At 36.8% G+C, this 16,731-nt stretch overlaps 1 protein-coding gene across 1 annotated transcript in view; it reads right to left on the bottom strand.

The window, feature by feature from the left end:
* SKAP2 (src kinase associated phosphoprotein 2) overlaps positions 1-16,731 on the bottom strand; it is a 165,468-nt gene that overhangs the window by 132,610 nt on the left and 16,127 nt on the right. Inside the window, exon 4 of the mRNA XM_061165484.1 lies at positions 15,202-15,309. Coding sequence (XP_061021467.1) covers positions 15,202-15,309 — 108 coding nt within the window. The remainder of the gene's footprint in view (positions 1-15,201; positions 15,310-16,731) is intronic.

Here is a 16,731-nt window from a genome sequence, read left to right as displayed (position 1 = left end):
CTTCACTACAACACAATTTTGATCCTTGATACGATAATGTACAAATTTTATCCTCTCTAAAGCCCTTCAAAATCTTGTTTTGTAATACCAGAAATATATCTCATCTACCTTGAATAATGCTTACCACTGTTTAGGCTGCCAAGGCAAAACATAGTTAATAAATATGGTTCCTTAATTACAAGGAGAAATATAATTAGACAATAAAAATAAAGAGAAAAGAAACGCCTAAGAACATACCAGGATTCAAATGAATGGCAAAGAAAACTCAAAATAAAAATGTATCCTCATATCTATATAATCACATGAAGGAATGAAAGTAATTAATGATGTCTAATATTCTATAAATTAAGATCATATGTTTAGAAGCAAAAGCAACAATTTTTCTGGTTTACCGGGGAGGAAACCTGGGGCAGATGACTCTATTCTGAACCCCCTAGTCTATCTCTTTCTACAATCTCAGGCAAGTCTTATCTTTCTCATGACATTCAACATGTTAAGGCAAATAAATCAATGAGTCTCCATATCTCTATCCCATATCTCAAACTCTCTCTTACATTTCTTTGAACAAATTTCTCAATACTCCTTCAAGTTTAACAGACTTCATCTTTACAGATGGCATTATACGTCCTTGAGAAAAGAATGTAAGTGTCAGGACTCACCTCAGGTCTAACGATGAAACCCACTGCCGGTTCTTCCCCATACTGCCTCTGAGTACTTCCTCTCCCTTGCGCCTTGCCTCCATCATCAAAGTGACCAACACGCCTCTAGTCAGGTCCTTCCCAGGCATGTACTCCCCAGAAGGGTATACACTCCTGTCTCTCCTCTCCACTTCCAGCCCCGCCCCTCACAACAAGCCAAATTTTTATTTGTCTTCTGATACATTCTTTATGGGCTTCCTTGGTGGGTCAGTGGTAAAGAATCCACGTGCCAAGGAGGGGACACTGGTTCAATCTCTAGGTCAGGAAGATCCCCTGGAGAAGGGAATGGCTACCCAATCCAATATGCTTGCCTGAAGAATTCCATAGACAAAGAAACCTGGCGGGCTACAGTCCATGGGGTCACAAAGAGTCAGACATGACTGAATGACAGATACTTTCACTTTCAAATATGGAGAGACTTCCAAGATACATTAAATTTTAAAAGGAAGATACAGCATCTGCTTGCAATGGAGGAGACCTGGGTTTGATCCCTGGATGGGGAAGATCCCCTGGAGAAGGGAAAATGGCTACCCACCCCAGTATTCTTGCCTGGAGAATTCCATGGACAGAGGAGCCGGGCAGGCTACAGTCCGTGGGGCTGCAAACAGTTGGATACAACTGAGCAACTAAACAACAACAACAATCCATAATCTACTTTCTTTATACATTAATACCTTTGTTAAGTATGACAACTGGTGACCCAAAGAAGCAGTAAATTGGTCCTCAACTATCCAACTGTCTTTGTATTAGGGTAGAACTAGAATTATTTTCAGAGGGAAACTCAAGTAAACTCGTCATGAAACCCTTAGCCTACTTTCATGTGTAGGTGTACTGATCTTCTACATAAGTACACAACTCCATAGGGATGGCAAACCTTTTCAGTAAATGTTCTGGGCTTTGAGAGATATAGTCTCTGTTTTAACTTACTGCTGCTACTGAAGCAAAGAATGGCCATAGACAATCAGTAAACAAATGGGTGTGACAGCATTTCAACAAAAAATTATTTTTAAAAACAGTAGTAGGCCCATTTTGGCATATGAGCCATAGATCACCAATCCTTAATCTAGGCCTACTGGAATAGCACTCCTTCATCCCTTTACCCACCCCCACTTTCCTTGACCAGACCAAAGTGATTATTCAGAGTAAGCACATGACCTAAGCCAAGGACTTGTGCTACAACTATAGAGAGATCTCTCCACTGGGGTTGCTAAGCTGGTAGAAAATATCTAAGCAGCTGCTAGTGGCTGGGAGCCATCTAAAAGGAAGCCAAAGAAAGGAAAGCAGGATACTCTTGCAATTTGAACACTCACCTGAGTCCAAGCGAGTACAAGCAAGACTCCAACTCTGTTCTCCTTCAATAGGCAAATCAATCAATTCCCCTTTCTGCTTTTTGCTTAAACTGGTCTCAACTGGGTTTCTTCTCTGTACCACGCACTGAAAGAGTCCAAGCTAATACATCCTTTTACCAAGTTGTTTCACAAATCTCAAACGCTATTCCCTCTGTGTTTCACAAATCAGAAGCCTTCATATTCTCCCAGACCTGGCTCAGATGCCACCTCCACTATCAAGATTGTCTTCATTCCAACCATAATTATCATCCTCTTTCTCCCTGTATATGTCCTGCAGTAGTGATTATACCAATCTGCCTTGAATCAAAATTGTATTTATATCTCTTTCCTCTACTAATTTGAAAAGCAGTGACCATGTCTTAATAATCCCCCAATCTAACAAAATAAACTGTAAAATCTGTTGAATTAAACTTTTGTTCCATGTAGCAGTCTACCTAAAATATATAACATTGTTACTCTTTCATTACCTGTATTTTAAAAAAATCAATTCTTCATTTCTTAAAAGACACATTTTATTTTACAAAGAAGTCCTACTGTAAGCATATTAGAAGTTTATAGCATACATTTATCCCATGACAAAGGCCCCAGGATACCAATACCAAAACAAGTCCTATTCAATGAAAGAAATGTATGTGTATTTCTTTTTCCCTATGGTAAGACATTTTACTATTTTTTGATATTATATATTATTTTTTATTAACTTCCTTTGATGTTAAAAAAAGTGATGGGTATGTTCAAAACAGCATGGTTTACAGGTGGTATTAGAAAGTGAGAGGAGCTTTTGAGGGCATTTAAATAAACTGACACAAGAGCACTTTTCTGAGAGTCTTTAAATATCACACTATCTTTTTCTGCTTTTTAGGCACGGAAAAGAACTAGACGGTATCCAATCTACATTAACATTTTCTCTAGACATTCCAAATGAAAAGCTTTGAGGCAGCAGCTTTGCTTCATGATAGCCAAACTTGGAGACTGCTCTCAGAACTCTCATATGAAAATATAATTAAATATTTAATTATGACATTGGAGCTTAAAAGTAGATCAAGAAAAATAGAATTAGAATCCCTAAAATTTCCCCACAGTGAAAACAGACCTGATATATAAACTAAAATATGACCGTGATGATGGATGAAGATACAAAGAAAGATATAAGATATAAAACTTTCAAAAAAGTAACTAAAAATCAGAAGGATAGGAAATGAAGAGACTGAGATGGCTGTAATTCTCTCTAGTTCAATGCTTCTAACTGTGATAAAGGATCAGTCTCGCCCCCATCCCAAACGTTACAACACCACAAATTAATACTTAGGTTAAAAAAATGTATATACATGTAGGTATATATGTATGTGGAGAAGGAAATGGCAACCCACTCCAGTGTTCTTGCCTGGAGAATCCCATGGATGGGGGAGCCTGGTGGGCTGCTGTCTATGGGATCGCACAGAGCCGGACATGACTGAAGCAGCTTAGCAGCAGCAGCAGCATATATGTATGTATTTTATACATAACATGGATTGCAAGAAAAAATAATGATCACATATTTGGATGATGTGGGAATATCAAAATGCTATAAACATTCCCAAGTGCTTAATCTCTGTTTCTGTTCTTATATTGTTGCAGACCAGTAAGAAACATCACAGACTCAGACCCGTCTGCAGATTACACATTGAATACCACTGCTTAGATATGAAATAATTCACGTTGCTTCCATATGTCTCGGTTTCCTTATCTGGCAAGACTACTAAGTTTGATGACTGACACATGGGAAGGAAAAAAAAACCACACAATACACACACACATCAGTACAAAGGAGAAGAAACAAATCAACTTTTTTGAAACCTAAAAACAGTGACCATTTTTCTGTTTCTTTTTTTAAAAACGTTTCATTTTCTATTGGGATATAGCCGATTGACAGACAATGTTGCAATAGTTTCCAGTGAACAGCAAAGGGCCTTGGCCATACATACACATGTATCCACTCTTCCCCAAACAATGCTATGCGGCAGCATGGATGAGAGGGGAGAGTGGGTGACCATTTTTCTAAGATGATCACCCCAGTAACCCTTAGATCCTACCACAATAACTATATACTGACAAAATCTAGCCCAAAAAAGTCAGAATATCAACAAAATAATCTACTTGGACTACATGTCCCCTGAAATAATCCGTTAAAATAAAACTGATGTGAAAGAAGCATCATGTGAGTATTCATTTATATGTGTAAGGCAATAAACCTTATTGCATTTACATTTTAAAAGGCACAGATGATATTGCTAAATGAGGGGAGTGATACCTAACTACACAAAGCAAGAATTCTTTTTTAAAAGTTATGTTAAAGTTCACTGAGCTGCAAAAGGCACATGAAGAAAAATTACTTTTTGCCATTTGCACAGTTTTTAAAGTATCCACTAAGCAACAATAACGTTAAAGGTAGGCTAGGATATGTCCCTAAATGCAGAGAACAAGGAAAGGAAAGATATACTCATCTGAATGGAGAGTTCCAAAGAATAGCAAGGAGAGATAAGAAAGCCTTCCTCAGCGATCAATGCAAAGAAATAGAGGAAAACAATAGACTGTGAAAGACTAAAGATCTCTTCAAGAAAATTAGAGCTACCAAGCGGACATTTCATTCAAAGATGAGCACAATAAAGGACAGAAATGTTATAGACCTAACAGAAGCAGAAGATATTAAGAAGAGGAGGCAAGAACACATAGAAGAACTGTACAAAAAAGATCTTCGCAACCCAGATAATCACGATGGTGTGATCACCAACCTAGAGCCAGACATCCTGGAACGTGAAGTCAAGTGGGCCTTAGGAAGCTTCACTATGAACAAAGCTAATGGAGGTTATGGAATTCCAGCTGAGCTATTTCAAATCCTAAAAGATGATCCTGTGAAAGTGCTGCACTCAATATGCCAGCAAATTTAGAAAACTCAGCAGTGGCCACAGGACTGGAAAAGGTCAGTTTTCTTTCCAATCCCAAAGAAAGTCAAGGCCAAAGAATGTTAAAACTACCACCCAATTGCACTCATCTCACATGCTAGTAAAGTAATGCTCAAAATTCTCCAAGTCAGGGTTCAACAGTACGTGAACCAAGAACTCCCAGATGTTCAAACTGGATTGAGAAAGGGCAAAGGAACCAGAGATCAAATGGCCAACATCCATTGGATCATTGAAAAAGCGAGAGAGTTCCAGAAAAACATCTATTTCTGCTTTATTGACTATGCCAAAGCCTTTGACTGTATGGATCACAACAAACTATGGAAAATTCTTAAAGAGATGGGAATACCAGACCTCCTGAACTGCCTCCTGAGAAATCTGTATGCAGGTCAAGGAGCAACAATTAGAACCGGACATGGAACAACAGACTGGTTCCAAATTGGGAAAGGAGTACATTCAAAGTTGATCAGACAAGAACTAGAAGTAGTGTGACCGAAGTTATTATGGTAACTGGCATGTGTGTGTTAGTAGCTCAGTTGTGTCCGACTCCTCGTGACTGCATGGACTGTGGCCTGCCAGGCTGCTCTGTACATGCAATTCACTAGGCAAGAACACTGGAATGGATTGCCATTCCCGTCTCCAGGGGATCTTCCTGACTCAGGGATCAAACCTGGGTCTCCTGCATTGCAGGCAGATTCTTTATCATCTGAGCCACCAGGGAAGAAAAGACACTAGTAAGTGGCTGCCTCTGGGGTTTGGGCAGGGTGGAAAAGGAGACTTATACCTTTTATTGTATACCCTTCTGATCATTTTTATTTTTAACCAAATGCATGTCTCTTGTAAGTAGAAAAAAAACTAGTCCAATTTTTTAAGTAGCATGGCATAAAAGGATCAAAGGAACTGAAGTTGCCATTTCTAAGTTGGATATGACAGTCAAGAGACCTAAAACTTTTGAGTCTCAGTTTCCACAACAGCAAAATAGAGAAAATGTCTCCCACATGAGGCAGTTCTGAGTCAACTAAAGTAAATAATGTACATGAAGGAATCGGTTCAGTGCCAGACTTCAGTTCAGTTCAGTCACTTAGTCATGTCTGACTCTTTGAAACCCCATGGACTGTAGCATGCCAGGCCTCCCTGTCCATCACCAACTCCTGGAGTTTACTCAAACTCACGTCCATTGAGTCAGTGATGCCATCCAACCATCTCATCCTCCGTCATCCCCTTCTCCTCCCATCTTCAATCTTTCCCAGCCAGGCTTATTTCTCAATAAATATTAATTAAAGGATCTTCTTGACCCAGGGATCAAACCCAAGTCTCCTGCACTGCAGGCAGATTCTTTACCATCTGAGCCACCAGGGAAGCCCATGACTAACACACAAAGATGGCTTAATCCTGTTTCCTTCCTAAAGATGCTACCCCAACCACCAGAACAGTCACCTCTAATGAATCTGTCTCAGAGGAAGGGAGCTCTCTTTGGAATTCTGTGCCAGGCTAGAACGCCTTCCCCTAAAATCAAGTGGGCCAGTCTATGGTCTTAACCTTTGCTTTTCAATGTTGAAACTATTATTAATTCACACTTTGGGACAGGTTGCAAAAAGGAGACACGACTGAAAACAGGAAGCTGTACATTGCGACTTCAACCAAAGACTGCAGACCAAATTCAAATATATATATATATATATATATATATATATATATATATATATATAACACACATCAAGGAAGATAAGTCTGGTATGTGCCTAAATCTTTTAAGATACAGTATTCTGCAATAGCCAAAAATATCTTTACCACGGCCAAGTGCTGGTATCTAAAGATCTGTGAGTGGGACACATGCATATGGAATTTAGAAAGGTGATAACGATAACCCTATATGCAGAACAGAAAAAGAGACACAGAAATACAGAACAGACTTTTGAACTTTGTGGGAGAATGTGAGGGTGGGATATTTCAAAAGAACAGCATGTATACTATCTATGGTGAAACAGATCACCAGCCCAGGTGGGATGCACGAGACGAGTGCTCCGGCCTGGTGCACTGGGAAGACCCAGAGGAATCGGGTGGAGAGGGAGGTGGGAGGGGGGATCGGGATTGGGAATACATGTAAATCCATGGCTGATTCATAACAATGTATGACAAAACCCACTGGAAAAAAAAAATAGTAATAATAAAAAAAAAAGAAAAAAAAAAAAAAAAGATCTGTGAGTGGGAACTGACCTCCCCTGGGTTAAGCTATTCCTCTATTAACATGCAAACATTCCTGGGGGTAATTTATCAGAGCCTTTTCAATGTACTTAACTGAGAGTTTGATTTGAGAGGGAAACATACTCAGAAATGGGACAGCTACCCACAGACAGTAGTGTTGGGAAGGGGCCCTGTACAGCGAGTTCAGGGACCACAGAAGAGTGCAGGAAGTAAAGAATATTTTTACCTACTTCTAGGGATTGTTCGGTGCCATGCCTACTACACACCTGCATATTCAGCCCAAGTACAATGGCTCACCTTTCTTTCCAGCCACAAAGGCCAATGTAATCAATGCAATTAGAAGAGAGCTTCTCAAACTTTCCTGGTACCTAGGGCTCTTGTTTAAATGCTAACTCAGATTCAGTAGGTGTTGGTGGGGACAGGGACTGAGCATTTCTAACAAGCTCCCAGGTGACACTGTTGTAGTTGGTCTGCAGTCCATTGTTTGGGTAGGGAGGGGTTAAGAGAAACCCTTCCTTTTCAATGCAATGTCTATTACACTAACCCTGGCTCTTATCAACACCCTCTGAACCAAGAGCAACAATATTTTAGTAGGAGAAGAGGCAAAATATAGTGGTTTTGAGAGTAGAGCCTGGTTCTTTAAGTCAGACATGAATTCAAATTTCAGTTCTGCCACTTATGTGACCTTCACTTAATCTATCCATGGTCAAACAGTGATAATATCTACCTCACAAAGACACTGTCAAAGTTAAAAATAACATTAACAGCTTACAGAAAAATCCAAACGAACTTTTTGGGCAATCCAATAGCAAAGCATTTAGCTTGCTACCTCCATGAGACCGTCTCTTTACCTTAATTCATCCAACAATTAACCGCCAGGACAATCTCCCTCAAATATGCACTCATTACATCAGTCTATTGCTTCAGGCCTCTCTTAATTTGGGACTATCAAAGGTGAACTCCTTAATTTGTTATTTGGCTTTTACTGCCCACCATTTGCTTACCTCTAAGACCCCCTCTGGAGAAGGCAATGGCACCCCACTCCAGTACTCTTGCCTGGAAAATCCCATGGATGGAGGAACCTGGTAGGCTGCAGTCCATGGGGTCGCTAAGAGTTGGACACGACTAAGCAACTTGACTTTCACTTTTCACTTTCCTGCACGGGAGAAGGAAATGGCAACCCACTCCAGTGTTCTTGCCTGGAGAATCCCAGGGACGGGGGTGGGGGGGTGGGCTGCCATCTATGGGGTCACACAGAGTCGGACACGACTGCAGTGACTCAGCAGCAGCAGCAGCAGCAAGACCCCCTCCACTCCTTCCTATTCAACATCACTTCTGGTTATTACCTCCTCAAGGAAATCATCTCTGTGCCATCATTACATTTACTAATTCTGAAATGTGGACACAAGCATTTGGAGATTCAGGGAACTTCTAAATAATCATCTAGTCCAAACTCTTCATTTCACAACTCAGAAAATAAAAAGCCAAAGAGGCTGAGTGACTTCACCTTGACAACAAAATGATTATCAGTCAGTATGAAAACCTGGTTTTTAGACTTCTACTCTGAATGTTCTCCCACTTTCTCTCTAGCAAACTTTAGGAACCATGTAAAGCTCAATCAAAAAAGAAAAAAAAAGCCCTCAGTTTACAATTGACTCCACAACCTCTCAGAATAAAAGCATAAAGTTTATGTTTTGGTTTATTCAACATAATGCCAAAACATATAACTGATTTAATCAACAAATAAGGGAAGAAAATCAATGAAACCAATTATTTGCCCTGGCACAGACCAGATCAAATAGATATTTTAACACATACTAGTTACCACTTTTGGAATCTTCCTTGTTAGAACTTAATGATTCTTAAAGAGATGGGAATACCAGACCACCTTACCTGCCTCCTGAGAAATCTGTATACAGGACAAGAAGCAACAGTTAGAACCGGACATGGAACAACAGACTGGTTCCAAATTGGGAAAGGAGTATGCCAAGGCTGTATATTGTCACCCTGCTTCTTTAACTTACATGCAGAGTACATCATGCAAAATGCCAGGCTGGACAAAGCACAAGCTGGAATCAAGATTGCTGGGAGAAATATCAATAACCTCAGATACGCAGATGACACCACTCTTATGGCAGAAAGCCAAGAACTAAAGAGCCTCTTGATGAAAGTGAAAGAGGAGACTGAAAAAGTTGGCTTAAAACTCAACATTTGAAAAACTAAGATCATGGCATCCGGTCCCATCACTTCATGGCAAATAGATGGAGAAACAATGGAAACGGTGAGAGACTTTATTTTGGGGGGCTCCACAATCACTGCAGATGGTGACTGCAGCCATGAAAGTAAAAGACTGCTCCTTGGCAGAAAACCTATGACAAACCTAGACAGCATATTAAAAATCAGAGACATCACTTTGCCAACAAAGGTCTGTATAATCAAAGCTATGGTTTTTCCAGTAGCTATGTATGGATATGAGAGTTGGACCATAAAGAAGACTGAGTGCTGAATCACTGATCCTTTTGAACTGTGGTGTTGGAGAAGACTCTGGAGAGTCCCTTGGACTGCAAGGAGATCCAACCAGTCCATCCTAAAGGAAATCAGTCCTGAATATTCACTGGAAAGACTGATGCCGAATCTGAAGCTCCAATGCTTTGCCTACCTGATGTGAAGAGCCGACTCACTGGAAAAAGACCCTGATACTGGAAAGATTGAAGGCAAGAAGAGAAGGGGATAACAGAGGATGAGATGGTTATATGGCATTACTGACTCAATGGACATGAATTTGAGCAAGCTCCAGGAGACGGTAAAGGACAGGGTAGCCTGGCATGCCACAGTCCATGGGGTCGCAAAGAGTCAGATACAACTGAGTGACCGAACAACAATACTTTATATCTCCAAACACACAATATTGAGTGTAAAAATATGTTTTCTACTTTTTGTCATTTCCCCAAACTATAACCCCTAACTTCTACCAAAGTACTTGAAGTTAGACTATCCATATTACAGAAGGACTAAAATAAGCACTGTTCTCATACTACTATAACACAAGCTAGCAAATGGTATATTAAAGGAACGCCCAGGGCTTCTCTGGTGGCTCAGTGGTAAAGAATCCACTTGAGCGTGCAGGAGACAAGAGTTTAATTCTGGGAGAGCCCACATGCCAAGGAGCAGCCAGGCCCACTGGCCACAACTATTGTGCCTGTGTTCTAGAGCCCAGGAATTACAACTCCTGAGCCCACATGCCACAACCACTGAAGCCTTCATGCCCGAGAGCCCATGCTGCACAACAAGGGAACAGCATGCAAGGAGTAGCCCATGCACCACAACTAGAGAACAGCCATGAAGACTCAGCACAGTCAAAAACAGATAAATAAATTCAATTGTAAAAAAAAGAAAGCAAAAAATAAAAATAAAAACACAAGTGCAACAATAGGTTATGTATACAAAGAAATGTGTAAGTTGCAAATTAATCTAAATTCTCAAAATTTAGATTAAATTACATAGCATGATTTTTACTATCAAAAGCCACATGACACTGTGGTTGGAAAACATTTACCCTAAAAGGCCAGTTACTGAAAGAAACTTGTTGGACTTCGTTGGTGGTCCAGTGGTTAAAACTGCACTCCCACTGAAGCGGGTATGGATTCCATCCCTGGTTGGGCAGGATCCCATAGGCTTCTTGGCCATAGAAAAGAACCTTGCTTTTCCTGGTTTTAAACATTACTTACATTCTACTGGAACACAGAGAAAAATAACACAACTATTGCTTGGCTTTTATAAGAACTGACTAGTGCTATACCTAAACTTTACATTAAAAAGAAAAATCTTCCTCAAAAGATGGTGTATAATGTGTAAAAACGGACACATTAAATCTAGATTGTGCACACAGAAGTGTATATATCTAAACTGGCTGTAGATGCATTAAGAGAGTTCATTATTTATAGGCATCATAGAGATAATCAAAGTAATCAATTGGAATTAATGATTTATATGCTTTATAAATTCAAATTTTCATATAGTGATTTTTCTTCAGAACTATACCAAAAAACGAGAAAACATATTCTACTATTATAAATGATGATCAAAACAGCATAGCCTTTTTTCTTAATCCCAAACTTTTAAAATAGTTGCATACCTAAACAAGTATTTTTTCATACAAACTTATGTTCTTGTAATGTCCACAGTTTTTAGTAACCTCTATTACTTGGAAATTTTTAGTTAAGAAAATACCAGGACAACGAATGACTCTCTTCTATCTTAAGCTTCATTTTGTCTCTCTATATGCATGCCCTAGAGGTTCCAGATTCTATCCACAAAGTGATTATGGTCTAGGACTGAATCAGATTTGTAACAAATGTCCACTGGGATTCTTCGACCTAACATCGATGGGCGAGCCAATACACGTCTTCTAGCTCACTGAATCCTTTCACCTTACCTTAGGGACTTTCCACGCTACACAGTGAGAAGCTTTCTTTCACAAATAATGGAAATGAATGAAAAATGGTTTCAGAATAGAAAAACAGAAACCCAAGTCATTATATGGTATCTAAAAGCTACCCTGCATCTACTGTCTTAGTGCCTAAACAAACATTGTAACATGTATGATAAGGGATATTCTTCAAGGTCTTAAGTTTTATTATCTCTAATTTTATATGATTACTGACATGCATCATTTCTATTAACACTTCAATATATCCAGCCATATGATAGCATTAAACTAACAGTGACCTACAAAAGCCTAGAAACCATTATGATTTAAGTTTTTCAAAAAAAATAAGAGCATAAAGTTAATAAAATGAAATTTCTAATAAACATAATTTTTGTGTTACCAAATCAAAATGTAACTAACAGCAGTCATGAAATCATTTATGAAATGTATTTCCCTCAAAAATTAAAAAGTGTTTCCAAAGAGAGAGAAGAAAAATTACAAAGTACAATATTTTTAAGCTACAAGCTTTACGAAAATCTGTCACCATTTATGTTACAATTCTGCTCATCAATAAGGTACTTTTTTTCAAAGAACCATTCGAAAATCAATTTTATCAACTCTTTTGTATAGGGAAGCAGCACACCTTTCAGGCAACTAGTATTAATGAGTAGACATGACTATAGAATCTCCATTTGTTTCTCTGACAAAGCTGTGGCTACTCTAGTCGCTCATTGAAATTCCATTAATCCAGCGCACCAAGGTCCAATGCGAAAATCAAAACTCCATCTAACCCTTTATCAGTTCACAATAACCTACAAGTGAACTCTGCCTGTTAGCATGCAGCAAGTTATGATTTTGCTATCAATCAGGCAATTGGCCAATAAAAAAAAAAAAAAGGCAGGCTGGAAACAGTGTGTCTGGCAGGGTTTGAAGACTTTGTTTTTGTTTTCTATTTTCATTCCCTTTCAATTTCTATAGGGCGTCTGGACCTTGTGAGAATATGCATTATTCTCCTTGGCTGTGATTTAATTGCTATCAGCAATCAAGTCGAAGCATCACTGAAGTGTGCTTGAATTTCATTAGAAGATATAACTTATGCTACTTTCCTACAGTACCTAATAAACCATAAAGAAACCAAAACACATATGGCTTGAGGGAATAACTGGAAAATTAGGTAGCCATTTGGGAACTGAGTGAACTTTTGAACCAGAGGAACAGAGAAAAAGAAATATTAAAGGAAAAGACAGACTTAGAATGCACAGAGATGTGCAGGTTTGACCTTTTCAGTACCTTGAAAATTACATTAGCATTATGAAAAATACATATCATGTTTGGAGTTTATAATCCATCAAAGTTGAAATACTTTGTTTAGTGCCTACCATAAGGTAAAAGTCAAAAGGACAAAACAACAATCTGATTTGACAAAAGGCCTTTTGGTGACCCATGCTAATTTAGTTACACTTATTGTTAAATGCATTATCATTTTATAATTAATATATCATTAGACTGAGGTCACACAATGAAGGAAACTTCATTCAGCAAAGGAAAGAGAACACATACGAAATCTAACTTGCAGGGAGGAAACACCAATACGATTAGATAATACTTCAGAGTGGAAATTAAAAGTTCAAGTAGTAGTTTTAAATTAACTTATAACATTCTTAGGAGAAAATATAAAATTATCAAAAATTGCGCTGCTTATATACCAAAAATGAATAATACCAGAGGTTAAAATTTCAATCTAGGAATTGCTTAAACACTGATGAAAATGCAATATTTAACAAGTTAAAATTTAAATGTTACACACAAATATAGTTTATTAAACAATATTCAAATATTGACAATGCTTTAACAATAAATCTTCTTGTGCTATTAATATATTTCCTGTATATCTGGTTATGAAAACAAACATATGATACATTATTTACCCATAAAAAAAATCATGTAAATGCACTATACAATAGCAATTCACTTTTCCTAACAAATCACTGGCTCTCACAGATATTTAATTGTTGGATTTCTTAGGTTGTGATTTTTTCAAGAAGGTACATAATGCTCTCTTGTACATAAAAATATTTATGCTATTTTGAGAAAGCCTGAGCATATATATTCTATGAATATATTTGTATGTATGTATATGTATATATATTTTCATAAGATAAATATTCTTCATACATGTATACATATAAACAAACTCACTGCTGTATACTAACATTTTACAGACAAGCAAAACAAAACATTGTAATGTGTCTGAAAAATAGTTCAACCCAAACAATAATTTATTGTTTTGCCTGAAAATATTACTTCATCAATGATAAAACATTTTCTAGTAGAAATGCTTTTGAAGATAAGTTAGAAAGGGTAATGCTCTGTTTCATATACTAAGTGTAACTGAAGAGAAATAGGCATTTTTTTAAAAAAAATAGAGCCTATAAGAGAAATTCTTTCCTTTTAAAAGTAGATATTAAATGTTTGCCAAAATGTAAAATTCAACACAAAATGGATATGATTATTGTTGCTACACATTGTACAAAGTTCTGAATATAAAAAAAAAAGATTGTGTTGTTCTGAATCAGTGGTTAGAATGTTTATCACTTATGCATGTACTTGACTTATCCCTGTTCTGCAATAGACATAATTTTATACCTCATAAAAGCAATTTATGTTTCCAAAGGGAATAATCTGGATAACATAAAATGTGGAGTGCTCTGTTGCAGGAAGCATATTTTCATTCAGCAATTGTATTTAGAGATGGAACTGCACAGTTTGATCATCATATAGTGGCAGAAGGCATTATTCATTTCTATGTCTATGTGAAACTTTGAGTGCCACAAATTAATATGCATGGCTAATTTATCAATATGCATTCTTAATTTGTAACTATATATCACCCTCATAGGTCTCTATAGTTCAGATGCACTCAACTGGGTGGCACAACAAAGTACATGCTACAGTAAAAACAAGTTTCATTAACTTTGGAAGTTTTTAAAAATTACTAAGAGATAAAGAATCAATTTTATTACCATTTCAATTAATACAAAATACCATAATATTATTGTATAATGTGGGATATTTTTAGATGACAATTAGAAAAATTAAAATGTATATAAAAGAAGCATTTGATGAAAACTTGTCTCGATGAGAGAAGGCAATGTAGGAATAATTAATTTAATATTTTATGAACTCATTTTGTATGAAGTTTTCAGGAAAAAAGAGATCAAAAACCTTTTTCATTATTTATAAAATAAATAATACAACAAGCCATTAAGCAGCCCAATAAAATTAAGCAAGAATCTGATAATATTAAATTAACCAACAAGTATACTAATAATATTTATATGATCATATGATACAAGTACTGTCCTCAAAATTCAAGTAAAGAAAATTTTCTAGGAGAGGAAGGAACTACATACTTAGGAAAACCACTAGAGAGAGCTCTTCTGTTCCTTAAAAGGTTCTGGTAAAGGTAAGTTAACTGAAGCTTCTTTATCTGCTTTCTGACAAGATCACCACCTTTACATATTCCATTGTTCTGTGTTAAGAGTGTCAAGAGGTATATTCTATGGGAAAATGTAACATACCATCAGAGGGAGCTTCATCATCTTTATCATATCTTTCTGAGGCTAATGAAATAGTGTCTGGAGGCCCAGCAAAAGGGTCATCATATTCTTCGCCATCTTCTGCATCACCTATAAAAGAATCAGAGATAAAAGAATGGATACACATTATAACTGAACCACTCTGCAGTACACCTGAAACTAACATAACATTGTAAATCAACTACACCCCAATATAAAATAAAAAGTAAATTTAAAAATACTATTTAAAAAAACAAACAGAAAAGAATCAGAGAAAAGTCTTTTATAATTTAGCCATCTTTAAAAAGTGTTACTTTGTCAAAGAGGTAAATTGTACTATTAAATTCAGTCGCTTTCATGGAAGAAGAAAACTTTTTGAACTAGGTAAAAACAGATCCTATTTTAAAGTATATCTGTTGTAATTTAGATAAAAGTAATAGTTTTTGAAAGTCAGTATACAACTGCTTCTTTCTGTTACAAAAGGAAGGGTACAAGTTACAAAATTATTATGGTCTCTACAAAGATGAATATAAAATAGTAGAAGCAGGTTAAAACATGGTGTGTATCCAAAACAAACAAAACCAAAATAACAGTAAGAGCAACCAAAAAAAATCATGGCAAGCACAAGAAAAAATAATTCTAGTTAATTCCATTTACCTACTCAATAACTGGAAAAATGATGATGAGAAATTGATAAATCAAAGCCATATGAACATTTTACATTTTCAGTAAAAATCACACAATTACACTTGAACAAATTAAAGATACTCAGTTTCAATTTTAAGAGCAGGAATCTTTTACAGAAAAACTGCTTTAAAATCCATATAAACCTTTTAAATTCAGACAAGGTGATTTACAAACTAGACACTTTCAACTTTTCATTCAGTGATATGCTATTTTTTTATATTCTAGCTAATTTTCTAGATGATTTCCAAACCTTAGGCTGATTGGGTGAAGTCATTTAATCTCCACAATAAAATCTTGTGGTTTGGGTTTTTCCATATACTCATTTAGAATAATTGTTTAAAAGAGTGATTCAAACATTTGCTATATACTAGCCATACCTAATCACTCGTTCTTCATCTATATTCAACAAGAAAGAAAAAGGTATGCTTAATACATATCAATGATTTGTTAACAATTCAAGCTACTTGTTAGAAATTCAAGAGAAAACCAGCCGCCTGAGGTATTACCTAAAAAACTAAAAACGTTAGTGAAAAATCTCCGTAGGAACCCTTGAGTGCCTCAATATCACTTTTTAGATCACAGTTGTTGGGCAGATCCAGATTAAAGCTACTGGGCTCTCCAAAAGGATGTCTGTAATTCTCTGACATCCTTCTGATGGGTTGCACCCTACTTTCACCATATTTTGGTAGAGAAAATAGCATCTTTCAAGACAATACTTTCAAAATAATAAAAATCAATATTCGTACCTATTTTCTTAAAATTCTGACATTTTATCAACATTTATCATCCCTACCCTGGAAGTAAAGATAAGGACATCTCCCACCAAGCCAATGAGAGCAGACTATA

Source organism: Dama dama, chromosome 18, assembly GCF_033118175.1.
Source record: "Dama dama isolate Ldn47 chromosome 18, ASM3311817v1, whole genome shotgun sequence".
In the NCBI taxonomy this organism is placed as follows: domain Eukaryota; kingdom Metazoa; phylum Chordata; class Mammalia; order Artiodactyla; family Cervidae; genus Dama; species Dama dama.
Note: the sequence above shows the minus strand (reverse complement) of the source record. Positions and strands in the feature narration are given on the sequence as shown.